General features: G+C 35.8%; 2 protein-coding genes and 1 long non-coding RNA gene across 4 annotated transcripts; 1 reads left to right on the forward strand and 2 right to left on the reverse strand.

The window, feature by feature from the left end:
* Window positions 1–9264: 9264 nt before the first annotated feature.
* LOC119085452 lies at window positions 9265–10043 on the reverse strand. Its single transcript, XM_037195875.1, has 4 exons — window positions 9934–10043; window positions 9713–9876; window positions 9436–9651; window positions 9265–9359 (listed from the first exon to the last, which is right to left on the reverse strand). Exons 2-4 carry the CDS (start codon window positions 9824–9826, stop codon window positions 9303–9305), a joined length of 387 nt encoding a protein of 128 aa, XP_037051770.1. The 5' UTR covers window positions 9827–9876; window positions 9934–10043; the 3' UTR covers window positions 9265–9302.
* Window positions 10044–11305: 1262 nt separating this feature from the next.
* LOC119085465 lies at window positions 11306–13441 on the reverse strand. The gene is made up of 3 exons (XR_005089303.1): window positions 13345–13441; window positions 12929–13099; window positions 11306–11383 (listed from the first exon to the last, which is right to left on the reverse strand). It is a non-coding gene; the product is annotated as an uncharacterized LOC119085465 (long non-coding RNA).
* Window positions 13442–15207: 1766 nt separating this feature from the next.
* Window positions 15208–23661, forward strand: LOC119085431 (nuclear distribution protein nudE homolog). 2 transcript variants are annotated; one of them, XM_037195847.1, is made up of 6 exons: window positions 15208–15499; window positions 15570–15723; window positions 15815–16088; window positions 17106–17255; window positions 17846–17937; window positions 23217–23661. In XM_037195847.1, the coding sequence occupies exons 1-6, from the start codon at window positions 15420–15422 to the stop codon at window positions 23349–23351; spliced, it is 885 nt and encodes a 294-aa protein (XP_037051742.1). In that variant the 5' UTR covers window positions 15208–15419; the 3' UTR covers window positions 23352–23661. The 2 variants fall into 2 exon arrangements, with proteins under 2 accessions (XP_037051742.1, XP_037051741.1); XM_037195846.1 differs by lacking the exon at window positions 23217–23661 and adding an exon at window positions 20365–20911 and having other exon boundaries at window positions 15225–15499.
* The last annotated feature ends 3395 nt before the right edge of the window (window positions 23662–27056 follow it).

Raw genomic sequence — 27056 nt, forward strand, 5'->3', positions numbered from 1 at the left:
TAAATAGTTATTTAGCTCACTTTCGCTATGCAGTAATAATTTTGTAATGATTAATGAGGTGAAATACATAATATCCAGATAATATCTAATTTCCGGTTCATATGAAGGAATACCTGATCTGCTCCGATCCTTCGACAATTAATATTAGAAAATTTCACCTGCAGCAGGTAACTTTGTCTGCAGGTAATCTTAGGTCAGTTTTTGACTTATAAAGTTTAGATCAATCAGGTAAATTGTGGTTTCAGGTTTATTTGAAGAAATAACTCACTTCCGATCTAGACAAAAAAGACTTGAAAATTTTCAGCAGGTACCTGTGTCTCCACTATGTACCGAAGCTTTTTCTATGTGGTACTAGATTTGTGGAATTTATTGTAGATTACCTGTAGACAAGGCTACCTGATAATTACAGTTAAAATTTTCTAATATTTTTTGTCTAAGACTCGGAACAGGCCAGGTATACCTTCAGTTGAACCTAACACTAGATTTTACCTGATCATCTCGAGCTCGAGACTATTTTTGGAAAACATTTTTCCATATTTCCTTAATTTTCACAAAAAATATTTTTGAGAAAATTTGTGAAAATGTAATTTGCAACTAAATCGAGAACGAAATCGTACAACAATCAACATTAGAAAAAAAAAAATGATCGCAAAGATCTTACACTAAACACATCAAACGAACCATACCAAACAGGTAATACCTCAAGAATATCATGTCGAAACAAATGCTGTGGTTAGAACGAGATAAAGCACCTTGTAAAATTTAAAAAAAAAGAAGAAAGAAAAGCAATAAATATAATAACACACAGAAAATAATAATAAAAATAAAAAAAAGAAGAACATTGCATTAGGTAAACAAGTTTATATAAACATATTTGTGGAGCCAGAGGAGTTTGCTTATAAAACATTCTCGTTTCTCGATCACGGTATGTTGTGCGGTAGTTACGATGCCTTGTGTTAAAAATGCAGACGATGATATGACAAGACTTGGTTATACATATAATTCTCGTTGGATTGAATGATGTAGTAAAATTGGCTTAAAAATAATTTTAATAAAATTTTTGTTCCATTGCCGATTATCATAGAAGGCAGGAAAGTCTTTTCGAAACATTTACCACGAAAGGTTTTGAGTTCGCTTATTTAGTGAGTATTAAATAAGGTTGGCAAATATTTCTTCTGATTCTATTTATTCAGGTAAACCACTCTCGACCACTCTACGAAAAAAAAACTTTTTCTTAAAACAATTACGGTAAGTTAAGTACGAGTAGGTAAAGGTCGGTTGTTGTGTCCTTTTTGAATGACATCACAATTAAAAATTAGGGTGGTTCGTCTACATCGGAAAGAAAACTAGCTCAACATTTTACATCTTCTCTTAAGTCTTTACAAAGCTTTTCCTCATGGTTTGGCAGTTTGTTTGAATCATCAAAAAATAACCGAGTCTCGCAGGTATACATGAAAGAAATCGATGGACTGGATTAGAATATGAGTCATGCTACTCAAGGGATTATTTTTTCTGGGATAACCACCGGATTTCTACATTTTACAAATATTTTAAACCGCTAGAACCATTATTTCATAAAGTTGGTACCTTACTATGCCATTGATGAAAATATTGGTAAATTTAATTATTTTTAACGCTCAAGCGCCCAATAGTTTATTTCCATCTACCGCCTTCACACACAGTCCAGCCAGTGTAGTTGGTGATTCATATCATCGTCGACATCCATGCTCCTATATAAGACCAGCATTACACTGATTATCATAGCTAACTTCAGTGGTATTATCATCTAATCCCGAACCGTAATCGAAATAGAACAACTGTAATGAAAAGCTCCTTCTATCCATACGAAATACCATCAGATTGAATGTGAATTATTAAAACGAAATATCGTCGATGACAGAGTGCTTCGCTGTTAAAGTACATCAAAAATAATTAATTTTTATTTGTTTTCGTTATAATATGAACAACTCTCAATCTCTCTGAAATATAATGTATAACATGCATGGAAGTGACCATTATAGATTTATTAATGTTTATAAATGGATTAGAGCATTTTGTAGCAAAGATTTACATTATCTGGTAGATATGATGATGGCGGGAAAAGAAGAAGCATATAAAACATCACCTTTGATATTAGAATCTTATTTAAGGAACGGCGAAGAATAAAAATGTATAAAATAATAAAATGAAAGACTAACATACAAGTATATATAATAACGAAACGAAAAATAATGCGTTCGATATATATGCAAGAATTTCGCACCCAATTAACCAACAGAAATTTTAGTGCGAATCTAAATTGAAGAACGTGTAGAGAGTAAAAAGGATACACGTTAACAGTGTGATTGATTAATTGGCTTTTTGTTGTTGTTGATTGTGTATTGTTGTTGCGCACAGGTACAGAACGTGGTTAAAGGGTGTTTTACTTAGAGCAAATATTTATTTTGAAAGTCAATCTGAAATTAACAAGTCCAGAAAAAAGAGGTAGAGGTCACCTGTTATCGACAACGAAGCACGTAATAAGTGGCGAGAACTGGTGTATGGAATCTTAATATATTAGTAAAATTTATGTTCAGGCTAATGAAGTAAAAGATTTTCGATGTACGTTTCATGTTTGAAGCAATACTTTCGACGTCCTCAGCATGTAATAGTGGATTACTGTACCAGTGAAGGAATTTGATATCTCGTATCCAGATGAGTAAAAGTATCCGAGGTACTTTTACTCATCGCGATACGAGATATCAAATTCATTCACGTGTACAGTATGACGTTTTACTTTACGAGCGAGAAAAAGACTTTTCACCAGTGAGGGAATGTAATAGTAAAGTAAAATCTACTACATACATCGGGATAACAATGAAAAGTATGTGTATTTTGATCTCGGCATCGCCTCGGATCAACAAAATTCACACGGAAACTGTATAATTCAACTTTTTATACCTAGTCATATAAACTACAATTGTATCGAACATTAGATCAGATATTTTAAACAAGAGAAGTACCAGATTTAGTGAATTATACATATTACATATATCACGACCCTCACCATTGCATTTTGAGTTTTTCTGTATCTTTTTTTTGGAAATTTGTTACAAAAAGTCTTCAGAAGTAGAAACATCTTTTGTTATCATCTTTCCAGCCTGCCACTAAGCTTTTCTCATTATTGTTGTGTCACTTGTTTTTTATGGATTCCTCTATGCAAATCTGGTGTATAAATGTCAAACAACACTTTTGTGTAATAATCCTCACCTCATTCATACAATTTATGTCAAGCCTGTCTGTATTTTTCTCACCTAAGTGAGGATGAATTGTTTGATTGTGGTTTTTACACAAAGTTATAAAAAAAATAAAAAAAGCATACCGTCATGCTTAAAATTTCGTCGTAGATGGACTTACCTCACTTAGGCAATCAATAGATCGGCACTGTTAACGTGAGATATAACAAATGTGGTGTTGATGGAAAGTCGAGACAAATGTAGATATTAATTTCCATTATATTTACCTTGGCCGAGACTAGCAGTAAAACAAAATTAATCAGTTTGGTTGCGAACAATTATCATTAGTGTGACTTAGGTGTCGCTTAGTCTCACAACTGTGGCCAAATATCATAGAAAAACGTTGAACCAATTTCACATCTATATGGGCGGTCTAAAAAACAGCTATTTTGCTAACTAGTTGGTAAATGGGGTTATTTTGCGCACTAGATATGAGATTGCCGATACGAGGGAAGCTAGTTTAACAACACATCTTATGCGAAAAACTCCATTTACTGACGAGTTAGCAACAAGATTTTATCTACTATAATGTCGAAATCTACACAAACTGACGCAATTTTAGTCAAAAGATTCATTATTTTCATGCAAAAACACATCGTCAACCATAGCACATACCCTCGCACATATAGATGACCTATACTACTACATTATCATTATCAATAGAATCGGTGCGTAAATATTAGATTTGCGCACGGACCTGTCAATTTCGTCACTGACATGTGTCACTACAAAATTGAACATATACTACAACGGATCTGTTAGTGTGCAAATTTAATCCATTTAGATACTGAAGCAGAGGTATGAATTATGAATATTTTGACATTACAGTAGAGTAGATAAGGTAAGTTTTTTTTGGATATTGGTCGATGTGTTGCTCTTCTCATACTAAAACACTTTGGCACCTCTATGAGCCTCCACGCCTGTATGACCTTCCGAAAATTTTAAACTTAAACGACTATACTATCTTGCAGCCACTAGATCAGTTTTTTTTTTTAAACCATGTCTATTAAACTTCCATACCCTATCGATTGTAACTCCAATGAGTTCTATCAAACCCATAGCGCACCCTAGAGAGCCTTATTAGTCCCTGTGCGTTCGTCTTCACGTTTGAAAATCAAACCTTTTTGTGGAACCTTGTTCAGGGCAACTACGTGGTTAACAATATCCAAAAATATCAAATTTGTCTTCGCATGTTTGATTAAACTTCATTCAACTACACCATGAAGAGGGTATTAGGGTGAACTGTTTTCCAAAAAAAGTGAAATCTAAATCTCTAATTTCTGGAATCATTTAACGCATCCCACAAGGGTACAATTACATTTCGTGTTTGTTAGTTTTATCATAATCGCATATATACGAGACCAAAGAGGAATGATGAGAGAGGTCAATTAACCTTGTTATTAATTGGTTTCTTTTTTTTCGCATAACTCGTTTTATATATAATTGGACTAAACTATTTAATAAAGAAAACCAGTGTTAAGAACGATTATCTGTTAAGGTTTTATATGTGAGATAAAAGCATGAAATGGTTTTTAAAAAGATATCAGAGAATGCTGATACAGTAGTCTCAAATGAGAAGGCTGGAGAAAAAACAAAAGCACGCAATTCTGCAAAACGCAACATAAAAAACTACTAAGTAGAAATATGATTAAAATTTATATTGATTTAAGAATGTTTGATCTTCAATAAGATAACTGCTTGCTATGGGTTGATGTAGGCATAATGCCGCTTCGATTTAACTAAGTCGCTGCAAAGTCACTTACAATTATATGTTGGTTTAAGGCTTTCAGATAATAGAAGGATCACGCGCTTTGAGCCAAACGGAATAAATCCACTGCTGTCTTCGGTATACTTTTTCTCGTTATGTTCTCATTGTGTGTGTGTGTAACATTTCATATGCATGCGATCGAGATGCAGACTATAATAAATTTGAGCGAACATGAGATTAGCGGAAAAAAAAATTCTGAGGAATTTATTAACACATTTTTGTGGTTGAAATTTTTGGTTGAGAAGACATTCAAAATCGTGAATGACTTTTCGGAAGATAGTTGAATGCGTTGTCTTCCGAAGACTTCCTGAAAACGTAGTACTTACATTCTTACTTGTGGTTTGTCACGACGGATAAAATGTCACGACAGATTTCGGAAGAGTTCATTGATTTGATCAAATTAATTTCAATTGTCGGTCATACATTCTCACTTACAGCGAGACATCCTCTACATAGACTCACACTTTACATAACAAATCCAAGTCTTATTGCCAGAACCATAGGGACAATATATTCGACAAACATTCGAGATGGTTACGTACTAGCCTTCCACCTAAATGACTCAGGTTCGATTCCCGTGTCAGACAATTCCACACCAAATATTTCTAGCGATTATATCGCATTGGTAACATCCTACTTTGAAGTACCATGACTTGGTGTGAATATGTCTAGCCTACATTAAGGCGAGATATCAATTTAGCACCTAACTTCCATCAGGAAAGTATATATACTTCGAGGCGTGGATTGGAAGTCACCCAAGGCCGGTGGTCTATTTGTTTTTGCAGATCGGCCGTAATAAGTTGTTAGTGAGGTATCTAAACAAATCAAATCAAAACGAGCTCCAATGAATTCTGCTAGTCAAAGGTTGTGTCTTTCGTAGTTAATCACAAACTGGTTGCATACATTACCCCTGTGTCACCCGTATTTTTTATGTATTTTCCAGTGTATTACTTCCTTTAATCGAACAATAGACAGATGAGTGGGAAGTTACCACTGTTAACTCGTTGAGAAGACGGAGCAAAACCTATAAATCCTTACTAAATTCATAAAGTAACTTTGATGCGAGCAGAAACTTCCGTTTATTTTCTCCTGGGGAAATCAGGATATCCCATAAATACACAATCATCATCATAATCATCGTCTATCGTAACAATACCATCGTCATTTGTATATACCCGGTCGTCCACCAAATGAGCAGGACTGTCATCGGCCAAAAGTCTCTTGAATGGACTTCTCGAGATAGTGGTTGCAATCATTTCATAATGACGAGTATAGTATCGAATGAAATCTTTCACCTTCGTCTTCAGACTACCAAGGTTTTCTGTGACAATATCGCGAAGGCCGCTACATTGGAATCTTAGATTCAACTGGAAGGAAAATACGTTTCGGCTGCTGAAAAGATTCTCCCATTTATTCAGATTGTCGCGTATGTCGTCTGCCATTATATTGAATCGAATTCGGAATTCCTTTTTCTCGTTATTCATTTCACTCATGACGTTGTCAATGTTTTCATCTCTCAGGAGTCTACACCACAGATTCATGTTTCGAAAATCGCGACCAATTTCACGAACTTTTTTACTGAGCAAATTTAACCGCATTTCACATCTATTAAATTCATCCACCATTTGTTTATCTTCGAATGCTGGTGTACCAAAGTGGCTAGCCATTGCTTTTAGAGTGGTCGATATACTTTTTGAATTTTGATAATCTCGAATTTGGAAAAACAGATTTTAACAAAGAATTATTACTGAACGCCTACCTATCGAGATAGGCTCACTAGATCATTCGAATCACGCACAGGTTTGAGATGAGACGAAACTTTTACCTTTGGGATGAGTTGCTGTCGTAATCTATAGTGGTCGGGAAAGAATGTTAAACACTTAACAAACGGCTAGTCATCTGATGTCGTTGTCAACAATATAGACAAAAATTTACAAGAAATCCTGTTGATCCAAGGCGATGCCCAAGGTCCAAGGCCCAAGGTACACACAAATATGAGCTTTTTCGCATGTTGTAGCCCGAACGAAGTGAGATTTTTTAGCAGACAAAGCAGACGCCATAGTGTCTCAAAAATCCTAAAAACGGCATGAGTAAAATCTTAGGGAAAAATCAACAATTTTTCGTGTTTCTTTTTTTGTTTTTTTTTTTTAAACTTAATATTTGAATTATATTCCATAATTTACATCAATTTCCATTAATTTATATTCGATTTCTGCTTGGGCAAAAGATAAGAGATTTTTTCAAGATCATTGGTTGATGGCAACGTTCCTAGTACAGACATAGCATTGCCGCGTTGTATATCTAAACTAATTATTTGCTCAAGATATAACGTTGACCTCTTTTCGTTTGTTGCTATTGAAATTCTTTTACCCAAATCATCAATGATTTTTTTGCGTGCGGACCCCATGGACCCATTGTTTCGAAGCCAACTGGAACGAAAATGTATTGACCGAGTAATGATCGATATAGTGAGATTGTCTTTTCTTCAGCTGTTAACGCAACCCAACCAACGTTTCGTGTTGTGAAAGGAATAGATAGGAGTAGTACAAAGAAGTCCGATACATATCATGTTGAGTGTGTTGAGTATCGAAAGGTAATATCAAAAGCTTTCAAACGAGGCCCATCTTGCTACTCTTCGACTTCCCTGAAGACTTGAAGCTATTGAAACGGTAAAGTATTGCCGATATCAGTCCAGGAATATTTTCAAATTAAAATTGGATGAGTGGACCGTGAGTTAAGGCTCTAGAAGTGAAAGGCTATTTTGACCTAGGTGTATTTTGCATATAACCCGAGTAAATTTCATCCGTTTTTCCTAATTTTTGTTTCATTTGGGAAAAATTAAACAATTAACGTAAAAATGCTGTGTAAGTCTTGCGGTTTTTGAGGCGAATGTATTAGCTCTACTTATTTGGCATATTAATCAAGAACATGTTGGCGCCTCTACCTCTATGGTTGGCGCAATACCCTCTCTAGCAACCAAACTACTTTTATTAAGGTGGTGAAAGAATCAAGTAGCCCTTGGAATATACATGTACATTACAACGTAGTCAGTCAAAATGTGGAATAGTGTTTGTAGAATACAAAGAAATAAGGTGTGAATTTGACACAGAGAGCTGAGAGGTTGTTTGCTAGAGAGAGTATTGGTTGGCGGCATAGCCACCTTCGTTTGCTCATATGAGCAGTGTATGAGTAAATACTCCCAAGTCAAATCATTCAGATTTCACATCAACAGACAAAATAAGTCCGAAGTCCAATTACAAGAAGTTGTAAAAATAGCAAATCCCACGTCGAGTGATTCACTGTCAGTGGAATTTCCTAACTTCACCCATTGGTAGACAAATAACTATTAATTTGTGGTTTTCATGCGTAATGTATGATATTTGACCTTTTCAACTCTACTCGAAAAGTCAAATTACTAATCATCCACCATGTGGTCATTTGGCAGAGTTTGATAACAACGAAAAAAGTCTCTAATCACTCAAGGGCCAAGAACAAAAACACCGCTTCTGCGTTCCAGAATATAAATAGGTATTTTTCATTTATTTCTTTTTTGATCAAAAATATTTTTGCAACTAACGCACTCCAACCACATGTGCTTAGAGTGACAGGTGACTATTTTTTCTGAAACGGTTTAACAGTGTGTTATAACCTTGTATTCCTTGGTCAAGGGACGCTACCTACACCGAAGCCATCTATTATTTTCCACAAAAATTGCAGGCAATTGCAGAAACAAAGGCCCAATCAACGCACTTCAAGCATAAGTGGTACTCTAAATAGGGTACTGAAACTTGGCAGTCTGGCATACAACTCCAAAACACTAAATTTTACAGTGTAAAAAACCATTTCATACAAAATAGTACTCTATTTCGCAGCTTTCGACTGTGATCACTTTTGCTTGAAGTGCGTTGGCCCAACGCAGTGACAAAATATCGGACATTAATCTAATCGACCGTGGAGTAGCGAATCCATCAACCTTTTTACGATCCTAAACAAAATTATAGCTATAAAGACAAACGAGCCACGTTCAAGATCATACCTACAAGAAAGGTTGAGCATCGCTATACAGAGAAGAGAGGTAGCTGTTATGGGCAATTTCCACGATAATTTTAACGAGATTTTCCATCTGTAATTTTATGTTTTAAATTTTATTGTTATTTTTGTTCAGATGCTGATATGACGAATAAATCCCCATAATTAGATTACCACTTCTGTTTGAAGTGCGTTGCTGCAAGTTTAAAAATATTTCAGCTAGTTTGCGCTCAGTATTCATCAGTTCTCTCGCACTTTACTTTCGGTACAACGTCGTAGTAATATTCCTGTAATATGTGGAAAAATTCACCAAATATTTTAAAGCTAATTTCGTTGAATTGAAAGATTGTTTCTTCAGCTTACCAGTGTCTTTTCAATGTCTTCGACTGACCCGTCAACTTTGTCGCATGCCTTTACAAAATCAATTATGCCACGGAAAGTTCCATCTGGCAATTTTGTTGATAAAATATATTCGGCTAACCCGAATTTCTCATAGTCATATCCGATGAAGCCACCCTCCTTAATGATCATGCACCCATTGATTTTCGTCACATTAGCTCCGTATAGTATAGGCAAATCCTTGAAGAACCAAATTTGGCAAATTTTTGCTAAATTTACTATAATAAAAGCCTTTGCTTACCGCAAGACTGATGAGGTGATGAGCGATGTCATTGCATGGGAATTTCTCGTGGATGGCGGTCACATCCTGGGCTACTTTTGGTTTCACGTCAACAATCTTTTGCACTTTATTCATTACATTTGTGTACTTTTGATGCGCATCGGGACATTCGGTTGTAGTTGCATCTAAAGTAAAGAACAAACATTTGACACTGTTTCGATAGAGTACACTACAGCACTAACTTAGTTGAATTGAATCAATGAAAACAGTATTCAAGTCAATGGGCTCCGTCCCGTACAAATAGTTCTAAAATACACAGAGATTCGAGTTGTTATAGTTAACTTTCAGTTGCGTGTGACACAAGGCGAGGGGGTAACTAAGCGAGCAAATTCTGGGACAGATGCTATTTGCTATTGGTACCAATAGATGCCAACAGGCTCCAATGGAAGCTAATAGACACCAGTGGAAGGTAATAAACACCAATAACGCCAATAGCAAGGTAGATATAGTGTGGAGCCGCCTATACTACACCAATTCTTACCAATAGAAGGAAATTGTAAGACGAAACATGCTACTCGTCACCAATATAGACGGGCCCATTGGCATATATTGACGTACTAATTTCCTTCTACGCGCCAAAATACTGTGACGGGTGGTATTTGCTATTGATGCCAATCTAAGCGTTTAGTGGGATAGTGCAGAGCGGTCGAATTCATATTTTGAATTTTTGAATGGGAAAGGGAATTGACATTCAAACGTTGATATCTCCGTTGTTTTTAAAGAGTAAGAGCCAGAGTTTGTTCGGTTTGCATCACTTATAGAGTTTTATCTATTGGCCATTTGTGTAAAATGTTGAGTAAAACTCACACAAATGAGTAAGTATGCGAAAGACCTTATAGGTTCGCTTTTAATCAAAAGTGAACCGATTACAATTGTCAGCTGTCAATTTATGCATCCTGATCGGCTAGTTTTTTTTTCGAACTTAACGAACAGCAATAGACGCCAACGGTTACCAATAGACGCCAATGGTTACCAATAGACGCCAATGGTTACCAATAGACGCCAATGGTTACCAATAGACGTCAATGGTTACCAATAGACGCCAATGGTTACCAATAGACGTCAATGGTTACCAATAGACGCCAATGGTTACCAATAGACGCCAATGGTTACCAATAGACGTTAATGGTTACCAACAGACGCCAATGGTTACCAACAGGCGCCAATGGTTACCAACAGGCGCCAATGGTTACCAATAGACGCCAATGGTTACCAATAGACGCCAATGGTTATCAATAGACGCCAATGGTTACCAATAGACGCCAATGGTTACCAATAGACGCCAATGGATACCAATAGACGCCAACCAATGGAAGAAGGTGGGACAAGATTTGCTCGCGTAGTTTCCCCATCGGTATGGCATATACATTTTGGACATTTTACCAATGCGCCTTCGACTTGTTCCACAGTTGCATCGCGATATACCCAAACATAATATAAATTCAGAATGCCATTTATTCGTTCGGGTGGTAAGCCGTTCGACACATATGTCTTGAATATTTTTATATTTTCCAACGCACTTATTCGTTGCTCGGCGTTCAGTTGCGGCATAGATGCATGATAGTTTTTCACGGTGTTTACACCGATTTTCGAAATTTTTCGCTCATAAACGAATTTACACAATTTTTGTACCTGATTCATTGGAATTGAAGAAAAATGTTGTCACTAATTAATGTGAAACCGAAAAATTGCCTAACTCGTCCGATAAAGTAAAACGAGCCATCAGAACAGTCGGAGCGTTTGCTGCGACTGAGCCCCGTACAAACCCGTATATCTATTGCGTACGTGACCCTAGTGCGTCTGTCACCCTACTTTGACCGTAAGCCTATTGCGCCGGTTAATGTAGTTAAAGTAAAATTATTATGTAATATGTACATCTTACAAATTGCGCATAGCGCAATTACGAAGCCCCGTACGACGTTCCTTTCAAATGAAACAAAAATTTCAAATCGCCCTAAAATTTTATTTTTTTGAAGGGCCTAGTATCGGCCTCAGTCCGAGGACCCAAATTTAAATTTTTTTTCAACTACATTCTATTCGGCCTTTGATTACCTCCCAAATGAAACAAAAATTACAAAAAACGGATGAAATTTGCTCGAGTTATATGTAAAATACACATAGGGCCCTAGTAGTGGCCTTAGTCCAAGGACCCAAATTTAATTTTCTTTTCAACAACATTCTATTCGGCCTTTGATTACCTTCCAAATGGAACAAAAATTACGAAAAAAGGATGAAATTTGCTCGAGTTATATGTAAAATACACATAGGGACCTATTATCGGCCTCAGTCCGAGGACCCAAATTTAAATTTTTTTCAACTACATTCTATTCGGCCTTTGATTACCTTCCAAATGAAACAAAAATTACGAAAAACGGATGAAATTTGCTCGAGTTATATGTAAAATACACATAGGGCCCTAGTAGTGGCCTTAGTCCAAGGACCCAAATTTAATTTTTTTTCAACAACATTCTATTCGGCCTTTGATTACCTTCTAAATGAAACAAAAATTACGAAAAACGGATGAAATTTACTCGAGTTATATGTGAAATACAAATAGGGCCCTAGTAGCGGCCTTAGGCCAAGGACCCAAATTTAATTTTTTTTCAACAACATTCTATTCGGCATTCGATTACCTTCCAAATCAAACAAAAATTACGATAAACGAATGAAATTTACTCGAGTTCTATGTAAAATACACATAGGGCCCTAGTAGCATTTCACTTCTAAGGCCCTAACTCACGGTCCACTCACCCGATTTAAAAAAAACTTTTTTTTCCTGGATTGGTATTGACAATACCTATCATTTGCCGCGTCATTTACATTTATTTTGCCATAAATATCACCAAAAGACCTTAAATCACTTAGGTGGCCCTAACTCACGAAGGGCCGACCCGAATATGCCCATCTTCGAACTTAGCCTCACTATTTCGACTATCTTTCAGGGAAAAAAAAAATTTGAAATCGGATTTGATTTACTCAAGATATCGACGTGACAGACGGACAGACGGACAGACAAAATTTTTATTGCAGATTCGTCATCTATTAACATAGGCAAACACTTTGCCCTTACCGTCTGCTTCGAATTCCATCAATTACACACGGCATCGTAATCCTATAAGCCCCTTCGTACTTCGTACGGGGCTAAAAAAAGCTTAATTTTGTTTGAATTTCACTTACTAAACCTTCTGATACCATTTCCTTAACATAATAATCGTGGTAATATTTTTTAGCTATGGACACATAATCCTCCAGAAATTGCTCACTGACTCCACGAAGTTGTTCACGGAGCTCTTGCTTTTTAAATAGACTAATTTGATTGAAGTCGATTTCTGTCTGTGCAGAGCATATCTATTTAATCACATGTTTATAACATTAGTAAAATTTGATACAGTCAGAGGCAGTGAAATTTCAGCATGAATTTGCTTCAGCTGTCTTTCAGCTGATCCATACATACAATCAAAGCTATTTATACTTTTTTATACGGTGGAAGCTGCTACACACCAGGCGCATGGTCGTGATAACGCTGTATAAACAGTTTTGATTGTTTGTGTGGATGAAATCATTTCAAAAATGTGAAATAGTTCTCTTCTCACTTGCTTATGACAAACAAAGAGCGCAAGCAACACCGTTAACTTCATTTGATCCACCTGAATTTATCAACAAAAAACACAATATAACCGAGACTTGTGACTGACTCTATCGTCCCACAGCTCAACCTTACTAGTCGTAAAAAATGCGAAATGTCGGAACTCGGCTATCACATTCAGATAGAGTTATCAAATGAGTATTCTTGTTCTACTGAATAGTGTTTTTGAATGTTTGTGATTTCAACTTTTTTAGAACAATAGTACATTACATTGGGTGTTGCGAAAGTAGCTCATTAAGCTCATGAACTCATAAGTGTGGTTGTGAAACTGATATTTTGACAGATGTTAAGTATCCGAGCCGAGAAATGGTGAGAAATTCATGCTTGTTTTACAGTAAGAGGAAAGTCCTAAGAGACACGTTTTTAGGGTTAACATTTTGACAAACTACCTTTGGTAAAATAATTATCAGAAATCGTTTACCTTTGGTAAATTAATTATTTTCATGTTCTTTAATTGTAATCGGCTCACGAAACTGTTTTACTTCGAAGAAATCTTTAAGAAGTATGGCCTTGGACTTGGTTGTCTTTAATGTTTTCCTCCATAAAAATACACACTCTACTCTACACGGAATATGTTACTCTTGTACTTCAATTTTTTGATGCATCTGACTATATGAAGGACCATATTACCCAGAGCTTGTCATAATTTTTGTCGTCGTTATCGATAACAGCTGTGGTCAAGAGAAAAGTCCAACTCCATCTTTTCTTAATCTTTTCTGTATGAGTACACATTTTTGTGTAATCATAAAAAGGTGTAAAATACACGCTTTAAATATGCCCTGAATGTGACCCTTTCAACTTTACTCAAAAATATAAATATGAAAATTTATCAGTTATCACTGAAAGACTTTAACAATTTTAACTAATGAATTTATACAGAAAGTAGAACTAGAAATAAAAACACCTTTTGCTTTAAGAGGCACCAATGCTCAGCTAAAATTGTAGGCTACATTTGTGTGTCTCATATTTATTTCATGTTTGATGATATCTTTTCATCAGAATCCTTTTTGAAAATTGTTCGACCGCAATTCCGACCACGAAACTGTTAGCTTTAAATAAAAATTAGTTTTGTTGGTGGAAAGATATCATCAAAAGATTTAAAAATCGCCCTAATGTATGCTTTTCGGCAAAGTACCAGTGCCTCTTAACGAAATTTTTATAAACTGCTAAATTCTCTGAGCTGACCATTCGAGGTCGTTTCTCGGGACGTTATTACGGTCCTATATTTTTGAAGAAGGATTCTGGTCGAAAGATATCGTCAAAAGTAAACTATAAAATCCAGTATTTAAAAACGCTCAAATGTATGCTTTTCAGCAAAGCATAGATGCCACTTAACGTCGCCGAGAAGAATTCGAACCCAGACCATGTTTTGACTATGAGTCGAGCGTTCGGATGATTCGTCTAAGACATCGAAAAATGACTTAAATTATTTCAATTTCAACATTTACATTGCCACGAATTACGACTACAACTATACCTCAAATTCTTCGTGACTATTGCAGGCACACTGTGTGCCACACACTTGAAGGCTGTGATGCCACATAAAACTGTATGCGCACGTTATGTTTCTGCAAACACAGAACACTTTATGCTTCTCGACGAAATCTGCAACTCACCTGACTTTGGACTTGCCGATTTGCAGAAATCCACTCTAGAATTTTAAAGACCAAAAAAATTATAAGTTTTGCGCTTTTTTTCAAATTTTGAAACGAAATAGAAAAACGAAATATTTTTGGTCATCTAGTACGAACGAAACGAAATCGCTATACACACGCAATTTCATTGGTATCGTGTAGATGGCGTGCCTAAATATGAAACGAAATGTCAATTGAATATTTTTTTTGTCCATGACAGTGACGCAGAGTGAGCATTTTTTATTTGTTCTACAAAGAATTTTACCAAAACTTTTTTATAATTATCAATCCCTCAATAAGTTTGGTACATTTGCAAGTGTCAATCACTTCATTTTAAAGATAAAGAAATTTGTAAATCATTTAGTGTTTTGTGTAATTGCTTCCCATCATGGATGAGCCAAAAAGTTTTAACAGCGTTGAAGAGGAATGTTGTTATTGGAAAGAATTGGCCAGGAAAAATCATCAAGAGTAATGTTTTCGATTTGCGTTTCATCTACGATTAGCATATTGATCGTTGACCGTTGCGCTTAATTTGCAGGTGCTTAGACGTAAAACAAGAATTGGATGATTTTACGGAAGGATCAAGACAACTCGAGGCCGAATTAGAAATGTCCTTGCAACAGCATGAAAAAACCATAAAAGATTTAAAATTGGCATTGAATCAATTACAAATTGATAATGAATCATTACGGGTAACTAAATCGATTCGATGCGAACGCAAAAGAATGTCGAAATTCACGGAGAAAATTCAAATCGAAATTTTTGCATTAATCTCTCACGCAGAAACGAATGGCAAACACAGAATCCGAATACAATCAACTCGAACAGAAATACAGTTCCATTTGCGAGGAAAAGGATCGGCTGAAGGTTTACACACGGGAACTGGAACAAGTCAACGATGATTTGGAGCGTGCACATCGAGTGGTCACGGAAAGTGTGGCAGGATTCGAGGCAATGCTAAATCAAGCGTACGAAAAAAATGCCCTGCTGGAAATTGAAGTGGATGAAAAGGAGGTGTTACAAGTCAAGTTGCAACGACTTATGGATGAAACAAGAGGTGAGTCGGTGGGACGATCTGTGTTGGGTGAAATGTTTTGATTTGTCACTTCGTATGGTGGGACCTTTTCATTGTATTATGCGCCTGGTGTGTGTGAAGGACTATTACAACACTAGGTAACTTTTGGAATGTATACAAGGGGTGACAGTGCGATGAATAGGTGTCAGTACCCTGAATATGAAACATGCATCCGTTGGAACCAATGAAGACTGTGGTTCCGCCGCAGCCGCTTCACAAAACAATGAAAATAGAATGAGAACGGAACAGTTTTTCATGCAGCAGGTAAATAGGGTGCCATTTGCCCAAATAACCATTTCAAACTTCTCCACTACCTATTGTTAGTACAGTATCGTAGGTTGTATGAGTAATTTTTGTCTTCCTTTGATATTGCACTAACGATAAGACCTTTGGAATGGTTTTTTGAATTAACGCCACCCTAGACACTAGATGCACCAATAACCGTTCCGTTCGCACTACTTTTTACATTTTTTTAATGAAACAGCTGCAGCGGAACCACAAACGTCATTACGACCAACTGATGCGTACTTTGTACTCAGGGCACAGAGACCATTCCAACACACTATGCCCGCATATGAGCTTAATTTTGTGGATTTTTCCAAATTGCTGCCACCGCCCACCAATCATCAATCTCCCAGATTCATCACATAATTTTGCATTCGTGACGTAATGTTCCTGGACGTTTTTTCTTCTGAATATTACTACTCATTTCAGTTCATTGAATAAGACCCTTATTTTCCCTGATTTTGAGTACCTTTCGACCAGGAATGTATAGTAGATCGTAGTCCTTGTTTGGAACTTTTCATTTTGCCAAGTGTGGCGTTTGCACCTTGAGCCGTAAGCGAGTGGTGCATCCACACAAGGTAAAATACAAAGTAATAGGTCATTTGCCGGTGGCAGTGAGTAAAATTATTTATTTGAATTCCAGAAAATAGGCTCTGCTTTTGACATTCAATCGCACCTACCACATTCATATTTTCTTCCTGTTTTCGTTCGCAGATCTAAAACAAGAGCTCAACGTACGCACTGTTCCGAGCGATTCCAGATCATTCAGTGAAAAAACGAATTCGGACAATCGTCACTGTGAAATTGAAACACAAACTGCGATTGGTGCTGAAGGAGTAAATTCTTCGCCGCATCCGATAAAACGTAAGTTTAGTGTAGTGTTTAAGTTTGCACGGCGTGCTTTTCGTCGATCAAAGCGTGAACCACGCGAAAGTAAACGCGAAAGTAAGAGAAATGTTACGATACATTAGGGAGAAAAGTTGTGAAGAGAAGGAAGAAAAAAATTGTTTTTCTTTGTGTAGCACAGTCGCATGGAATTATTGTTCTTATCGAATTGTTAGGTTAAAATTTTATTTAATTTTTTTTTTGTTAATTATTGTCGATAATTCCATGCCGTAGAAATTATGAAACTTTCATTTGATCCGTAAGTTGACCGAGCAAAACAATAAACATTGTGAATTGAGAGATCAAAATTTTTTATTTTTTATTTTTTGTTGGATTCAATCCGATTAAAGATCCTTTCGAATGGTCGTAAGTACAAAAAAAAATTATTTTTTTATTTTATTCAATGTCTGTAATTTTGTGATGTCGCTTTGGTTAAAGGTGAAGAGGAAAGGCACGTCGTTATGAGAAAATTTTAGTTTAAAAAAAAATGTTTTTTGTTCTTTAATTTAGTCACAAATTTTTGTTAGTTGTTTTGTTGGTGTTACCATCCTGTTTCATTTCTTTCGCAGACTCTGAAAATGTTTTAAACGGCAATGCGATGACGGCTAGTTCGAAAATAACCGCAATAAATCTCGTCGCAGAGTTACTACGTAAAGTCAATGTAAGTGTTTTATGTCAATTTTGAAAAATATTTATTTTTTGTTTGATTGTGGGTCTTTGTTGCTGGGTAATCTAAACAATGAGCTTCGATTTTGTGTGGAACTTACACGAGAACAGAAATATAACAACAAAATAATTTTTGGTCGGAATTTGCAACTTTATGTCATTAATTTGTCTCAATTTTGTGTGTCTGTCGTTAACACTGTTTCCGTTTGTTGCTTGTAACGTACTGGAAGGGTCTGATATAATATCATATTTGAGAAAGAATGCGCTGAAGGTCTCTATTACCTCAATAACACTAACTATCTCCATGTGAGGAGTCAGCGCATTTATTCCCAAATATTCCGCCACATCCGGCTTGTGTTACATAGAACTAACAACTCGGGAGTTTCTTGGTAAAACATGAACTAAGTGTGACATGATCATGGTCTGTCTTAATCAAGTTAACAACGAATTATCGACAAAGAAAACCAATTTCCTTCGTAATTTTGATTGCCTTTGTATGGAATGTGCGGAATCTCCAGCGAGAGTGAAAAGCAGAGTATTCGATACTGATAGGTAGGAGGCGCAAAGACAAATTCCATTCCAATAATTATGTCGTTGGTATCATGTTGAAGGACAAAAAAAACTACTGGGCGTTTAAGCAAAAGGATTGATTTTTAAGGCGACAGAACTATGTAAAATGATTACAGTCCTTGCAATAGCAATTAAGATTTTGTTCAACGAGAATCTGAGTCAAAAATTTTACAACCTCAGGTCAGTCAATCATAAGACAACAACTCGCCAATGTTTAACTTAAACTGAAAATTCGTAGCTCTCCCGGTTTGGAGTAGATATAAGCGGATTACCCACACTTTCGTTCAATAACGAAACCCGACTCGATTCACTTTTACCGGGCTTTTGGGTTATCGAATTTCAAAATTTTCATTTGTGTTGGGCTCGGTCGGGTTTTCAGGTTTTCTTTATGTCAGACTTACATATAGATGTCGCGTCACAGAAATTTACGTTTGAATTCGCTTCTAGTCCCATTATACGGTAAAATAGTTACACGAAGGCGATTGGTATTGGTATGAGCGGACCAGCTGAAAAGCAGCTGAAGCGAATTCATGCCTAAATTTTACTGACGCCCACTGTATTTTTAACGATCTCGAAATGCGAACTATGATTCAAAAAAAAATTCTGCTGAGAAGTAGTATTCCACCCTTACACATATGACAATCACATCGGCAGCATTTTGCAATAACCATGTTTAAAGACATTTTTTAAATGGTAGAAACTTGGTTATTGCAAAATAGTGTCCATTTATCAGGCAAAATATTCATCTTTTGTTATCAAAAAATCTCTCCTGCCGTTGCTTCTACATTTTAAAAATTTAATTCGGATTCGCTTCAGGTCGGGCTTTAGTTTCCTCCGGCTTGGGACTGTCTTGTTTTAAAAGTTTTATTATTTCTAATACGTAATCAGCTAACTTAATCGTAATTTGCATAACAAACTTAGGGACAAATTTTAACAAGTCAGTTTCTTATGCAATTTACGGAATTATTGCTGCAACAAAACATTTCTCTAGTGTTTTTGTAGAAAATAAAATGCTGTGACCCGCCGCCGGTATCATAGTATGTCTATAATTGTAGTTCAGTAGTTCAGTCTGTGACATTCAATTTTGTGATAATTTTTCATGCATCAGCTCGTAAAGATGTCCTTGCACTTACGCCGTTAAGCTCTCCGTTTACGAACAAACAAACAATGGAAGCTTCTCCCACCTTCGATTGTTAAAAAGTAAATGGAGGGCTAAACATAGGCAGTGCGATTACAGGATAAGTCTTCTTCCTACCAATTCTTAGTTACGTGCTTATGTGTTCATATGCGATACACGTGTCTAAGGATTTATAGGACAACGTAACAGCAGTTTATGACTGACATAAGGCTCGGGACAAGCAAACCTGAAGCTTAGATTATCTGAATCTGATTAGAACTGAACATGAATATTTTTACATGACCTGAATTTACCTGAAATGTGAAAATCAGTACAGGCTTAGGTAAATCAGGTCAGATTTCAGGTATATCTGAAGCCTAAAATCTGACCTGATTTACCTGAATTTTTACAGATTTTCAGATTTCAGGTAAATTCAGATTCGAAATTCAGGTTCAGATCATGGAAAACCTGACCTGTCCCGTGTCTTAGACAACACCTTACGAAAAAAGTTACAGAAAATATTCCCCAAAGCTTTACTGCCTTACCTTGTCGACGAAAAACTTGCAAAATTTAATTCTAATTTTTGAACCTTCAACTACTAGCATTTCCATTTCTATTAGCAAATCATTTTTTGATTTAACAATTTTGTTTTTATATTTCTTTCGATTAAATTTTTTTTTTACATTTTTGTTTATTTGCACGCTTTATTTTTCAATTATAAAAAACACTTTTTAGTTGGAAAAATTCCTATGTTCGGATTGTGATAAGTTTCGGTGCATTTGTCCCAAACCTCCGCAAGTGCAACAAATGGAACCAACACCCATCTCAACACTGTTCAGAAGACAAAAATTCAGTGCCATGTTTCCAGTCATGTCCTCATCTAGTAGTAATATTCCCAGTACAAATACAAATGACAATAGCGACAAATCGAATTCAAATTTACCGGAAACGAAAAATTGAGAAAATGAAAAAAATCAACAACTCAGTTCTGACAATTATACCGTCGATTGTGTATAATTGGAACAGAGACGATGGGGGATTAAAATTAATTAATTTTTCTTTTCTTTCTTTTTTAGATTTTTTGTGTTGTCGATTAATTTGTAAATTTTATTTTGCCGTATACACTGTGTATATAGAGTGTTTTATACTTATATTTAAACATCATATTTTTTTGAGAATATTTTAATTTAAAATGTAAATAAAGTACGTCACTTCCTCGCTAAAAAAACGAAAAACAATCACAGAAGAGAAAACTATTTTTTTAAATAAATTCCATAAAAAAGAGAACACTTTACCTCAGTTTTATAATAAATTAGATTAATGAAAATGCATTTAACCACTTGTCCATGTCTACGTCTGTGTCCTCTGTTCTGTTTAAGAGCAATGGATCCATTGCAGATTTATAGCTTCCATTTAGGGGGAAAAGTATACTTTCTCTGATGATTGCTCTTACCCAAAATCTTTTCTTTTTTTTTAAAAAAAAGTAAAACCTTTTAAACACGCAAAAATGTGTTACTGTTAAAGGTTTCTCCAAGTGGGTTTAAATGAATTAAGACTCAAAAATCAACTTTTCCTTTAAGGTCAGGTGAATTTGTTTACAAGTTTTGCTATAGTAAACACCTTCACCTGGCCGTAAAAGTAACACATTTTTGCGTGCTTTAATTGTATTACTTTAAAAAAAAAGATAGGTTCAGAAAAATCATCAAGAAACAAATATTTTTCCGCCTAAATGTAGGCTATAAATTTGCAAAGTGTCCGTTGCTCTTAAATATAAAAGTTTCACGGAAAAATTGCGTTGAGCCGAATACGGAAGGTTTTTTTTACAGATTAATTCATTCCTATTACATCCATTAGTTATTAAAATATTATTACTAGGTCGCCTGAGAGTTCACCATTTAAAGAACTTACCATATTCTTACTATCATAGATGCTCGGAACAGGTCAATTGCAGATCATGCAAAATTAATTTATTCGCCTTACAGAGACGTACGAAATAGATCGAATTTAGGGCAACGCATTCCAGTTCGAATCTCCAATCATGTAAACTTCGGTTTGGCGTGTTAGGTGGAACCTGAAGTTGATCGATTGAAGATTTAAGTTTGAATACAGCACTAAAATGTCCAACACATTCCAGTTCAAATCTCCAATCAGGTATATCAACAGGTTGATCTGATTGGAGATTAAAGTTAGAATACATGTATTACTGCAGCACCGATATATCCGATACGGAAAGCTGATGAGGTTCACTACAAATCCTAACTATTGTCTCTCCGTCTCTATAAAATGATTGAGTTAATTTTGCATGACCTAATCACCACTGTTAATTTGATAAACTAATAAATACTGTGCACCTGCACGTGTTATCAGAGCTTTACACCTTCGTCGGAGTTGTCATTTTAATGAATTCTACAGCATCATCTGTCCGATATGCAGGAAAATATACCCAGTTAAGGTTGAACGTCCTCAAGTAAAACATGGTGCATGAGTTCAAATGTTCTCTGTCTGTTCCAGGAAATGGGTGGTATTGATAAGCTGTTTGTTCCTGAAATGATAGTTCAACGATATGTATCAATCAGGGCTGATTTTAGAGAATTTTAATTCTGAATAGCTCAAAGAATTCCAAAGAAATTTTGAAAGGAATTCTTTCAGATTTTTTCGGAATTCAAATTCTCTAAAATAAGTCCTGGTATCAACTTGTCAGTGTCGAAAAACGCTAACTGCTAAAATCAGGGAAATAATGGGAAATCAAAAGCTGTTAGAACATATGTAGGTCTGAATTCCGATTTCTAGGACAAGATAGAAGAGTAGGGCCTGATAAAATTTCATGATTTGGATATACAAAGGGAGACAACGAAATAAAGTAAAATAAATGAAAACAGGATTTATGATGTCCCCTTCCCGACAATACAGGAATGCAGTAACGCTTAAAGCCGTTTCAAAATTTTACATGACTGGTTTGTACCCAAACTAACCCAGGCTTGGCTCTTAACATTCACATAATTTCATTATTGAATCCACTCTAGCGGCCAATAATATTTAGCATCACATTGCGTCACGTTTGTGTTAAATATGATCTTCACAAATTTTTGATTGCTTGTGCTTTAAAACAAACCTGACGCGATGTGGTGGTTATATATTGAATCGCTTCAATTATGTTTAGACTTACTACAAGGCTTAGCTGACCAAAAAAAATTTTGTCGTTCCATTCAGAGAAATGATAACAGATGGCTTCGTTTCTTCCATATCACCGGAACGCCACCTGTTAACATTTATCTGGTTCCATTCACACATAGTTCATTCATCTTATACAAAATACGATTCCTGCACATTATTGCTGAAACAACTGGCAAAGATTACACACGTTACACTGGTACATTATAACAATCGCTTTGAGTCTTTTTCGGGTCACAGTTTGGTTAACTGATTATTATTTCTGTGCATTCATTTACGGAGCATATTTGTTTACTGATTATATTCGTTTGATCTGTTTCATCTCAAATTTTATGAATTTTTAAATTTTCTGCTACAGCACACGTTAAAATCACGTGACATCGATTCGTCAAAAGTTATTTATTTTCTGTTTATAGATTATGGAAGCTAGACTTAAAGCCTGCAGAGCAGCGGTACCACCTTCACGACGTATCAGAGATATGAGAGATATTCATACATCATCAATAACACCTCCGTCAATTGGTAACTCATCTAATCCGTACGAAAAGTGATTAAACGAAACGAATATTCAATTGTTTTGACGGGGTTTCGTTTAAGAGCCTGTGCGTGTACGTACGACCTGATATACTCATATTTCCTATAGTAAATAGACTTTTGATTTAATTCATCGATTTCCTATATTTTGCTGCTATGTTTCACCCTTTCAATTTATCTCTTTTGTGTAAATATTAAACATCCATGTAAATAATGCTGGAATCCCGACGATTACAATTTTCTTTCCTAATTTCTGTTTATCGGTTAAGATTGATAGAGCAATAATTTTGTGACGCGAAGCAAATTAATTCAAATTGCAAAAGAAAATGTCGAAGAGATGAACATTTGATACCTATAACAAAGCGTACTCGTTGTACTGCTGCGGCTCATCATAGTTTCATCGAAGACTGGAAACGATTTTCTAATGAAACGATTTTCTAATGAAAGGATGTTCAGTTGGAAGGATTTTCTGAGAAAAGATTTGCTGGTGAAAGGACTTTCTGATGAAAGGATTTTCTGATGGAAGGATTTTCTGATCGAAGGATTCTCTTGAGAAAGTAATTTCTGATGAAAGGACTTTCTTCAGAAAGTATTTTCTGATGAAAGGATTTTCTGGTGAAAGAATTTTCTGATGAAAGGATATTCTGATGGAAGGATTTTCTTGAGAAAGTATTTTCTGGTGAAACGATTTTCTAATGAAAGCTTTTTCTAATGTAAGGATTTTCTGATGGAAGGATTTTCTGGTGAAAGGATTTTCTGATGGAAGGAGTTTCTGGTGAAAGGATTTTCTGATGGAAGGATTTTCTGGTGAAAGTATTTTCTGATGGAAGGATTTTCTGATGAAAAGATTTGCTGGTGAAAAGATTTGCTGGTGAAAGGATTTTCTGATGGAAGGATTCTATTGAGAAAGTATTTTCTGGTGAAACGATTTTCTAATGAAAGCTGTTTCTGATGTATGGATCTCCTGGTGAAAGGATCTCCTGGTGAAAGGATTTTCTGATGGAAGGATTTTCTCATGAAAAGATTTTCTGATGAAAAGATTTGCTGGTGAAAGGATTTTCTGATGAAAGGATTTTCTGATGGAAGAATTTTCTGATGGAAGGATTCTATTGAGAAAGTATTTTCTGATGAAAGGACTTTCTTCAGAAAGTATTTTCTGATGAAAGGATTTTCTGGTGAAAGAATTTTCTGATGAAAGGATATTCTGATGGAAGGATTTTCTTGAGAAAGTATTTTCTGGTGAAACGATTTTCTAATGAAAGTTTTTCTAATGTAAGGATTTTCTGATGGAAGGATTTTCTGATGGAAGGATTTTCTGGTGAAAAGATTTTCTGATGAAAGGATTTTCTGATGGAAGGATTTTCTGATGAAAGGATTTCCTGATTTAAGGATTTAATTTTTTGGGTGACAGTGGATTTTCTAGTTTATCCACCCCTCTGCATCGATAACCAGCATTCAATATTAATTTCAAATAAAGAAACATGTTTGGTCCATGATAAGATTTTGTTCATGTACGAAATTTTGAATGAATATTAGACAACACAAGTACTAATACACTAATTTCAACAAAATCTGCTCAGTGCTCCTACCTCGTCGTTTCTTCAGTTCACATCCTTATGCGCGCTATCCTTTACCATATGAAACCACCCACAGCCGTAGAATTTTAAGATCTAACAATTTGAATCACATTGCCTCAATAAAATTACTTGGATTTAAAGTGTTAGATCTTACAATACCTTCCATGCAACTAAAACATCTGTTCTGTTTTGGATTAACACGGCAATTTTATTGATTCCTCTTCTTCGACTAGTGAATTTGAATTTAAAAAAATTGGTCACAGAAAAGCTAGTTTTTGGTGACTATCAATTTTAATAGATTTTAAACACCACCACCCTACTCTTAAAATAAATAATGTAAATTACTATAAACAAACCATATTGTTAGGAGAGCTTTATCAGAAAATTTTATTTTTTATTAAAAATTGTAAAGTACACAAGAAAATATATATTTATTTGCCTTGAAAAAGAAATCTATAAACAAAATTGTATTGCTGATGGTACTGAGATATCTTTATAGATAGTAGGATAATAATTGAAAAGTTAAAAGTTTAAAATAAAAAATGTATTAAAACCAACTGAAATGGCCGTCATGTTTTAATCGAGTAGTGGAAGGAGAATACAGAACCAGCAACCAGCCACCTACATATTTTTGACGTTTATTATCATACCTTTCGACCTTTGTGACGAATTGAGCCTGATTTAACTTCAGCCTGCTTTGATAGCTGCTGCTCAGCAAGAGCCGAGGAAATGCAGGTATTTCTTCATTTGCTCACTCAAGGTAAAGGTCCTTCAGTTGTTCACACAATTACATGTTGTTTGGTTCGAAATAATGTTCGGAACGCGTTCGGAATTAATATTTCAGGGACAGTCCGAACTTAACCTCAATCTGAAATTTCCAGTTTCTGGTTCAACTCAAATCGGACCAGAACAGGTTCGATCAGAATCTGAACTTTCGCGAATGATCCGAATCTGTTCTGAGCCTGAAATTACAGCATCAGGTCAGGTTTGGGTCAAACACGAAGTAAAAATTCAGTTTTCGAAAATTTCAAATTCAAATTATTTTAAATTTATTGACTCAACTGAACAAAAGGAAACACCTTATATTAATGTTCATAGCGAAACATAACTCACAAAAGTCAGCCCGTAACAGAAAACGAGAACAAAAAAAAATAATTAAAATAAATAAACAAATACTAAAAACCTTCACATTAGTTTGAAAGATGACATAAAAAAAAGAAAAACTGCACGCAGAGCAATATAGAACTAAGAAAGGAAGAACTTAAGATAAATTATGACTTACTCACATCACCGTGCACCGGTCGATCACATCACACACCCGCTAAGCTAAAAATAGGACAGAACCGAAAAAAGGAAAAAACACAAAAAGTTACAGAAAACACCAAGCACGTGGGTGGCAGCACACGAAACAGGGCCCAAACGAGACTACAACGACTGGAAAAACATCACACTGGCATCTTTAAACCTTGACACCGAAGGAAGTTCTCTAATGCGAACCGGTATTGAGTTATAGTCGGCCACGGTCCGAACGAAAAATGAGCGATTATACTGAACCGACGAATGTCTAGGCAAGACAAAACTACGACTGCGAACAGAGTTGCCAGCACTTAGTCTCTCGAAAAGAAAACCAGGTTCACGCCTCCTGGTCAAATTGTATATAACAGCACAGCGCCTTACCCTGAGATACGTCATTAGCGGACACCCAAGAATCTGATTACCGTATCCGCTAGCACTGTCATAACGTCTCAACCGATAGACAAACCGCACGCAAGCAGAGAACGCTCTCTCAAGCGATCGAACAGCCGAGGCAGACAGGTTGGTAGAATAAACAGATTCACCATAAGTGAAGGCTGGCAAGATCAGAGACTTCACCAAGAGAATACGAGTCTTAATCGAGAAAAGATGGCTGCTCTGCCAAAGACTCCGAAGCCTCCCGAAAACTTTCGAGCATATATCGCTGACCTGATCCGCGAATGTTAACTTCTTGTCCATCAACAGCCCAAGATTCTGCACTTTCTCGACATACGGAACAACTACACCGTTAAGCAGAATCCACGGAAGTACCTCAGACGAGAGAAATCGTCCACTCGACTCAGAGAAAACGATGGCTTGAGATTTCTTCGGATTCAGCTTAAGACCATTTAC

Source organism: Bradysia coprophila, unplaced genomic scaffold (assembly GCF_014529535.1).
Source record: "Bradysia coprophila strain Holo2 unplaced genomic scaffold, BU_Bcop_v1 contig_94, whole genome shotgun sequence".
In the NCBI taxonomy this organism is placed as follows: domain Eukaryota; kingdom Metazoa; phylum Arthropoda; class Insecta; order Diptera; family Sciaridae; genus Bradysia; species Bradysia coprophila.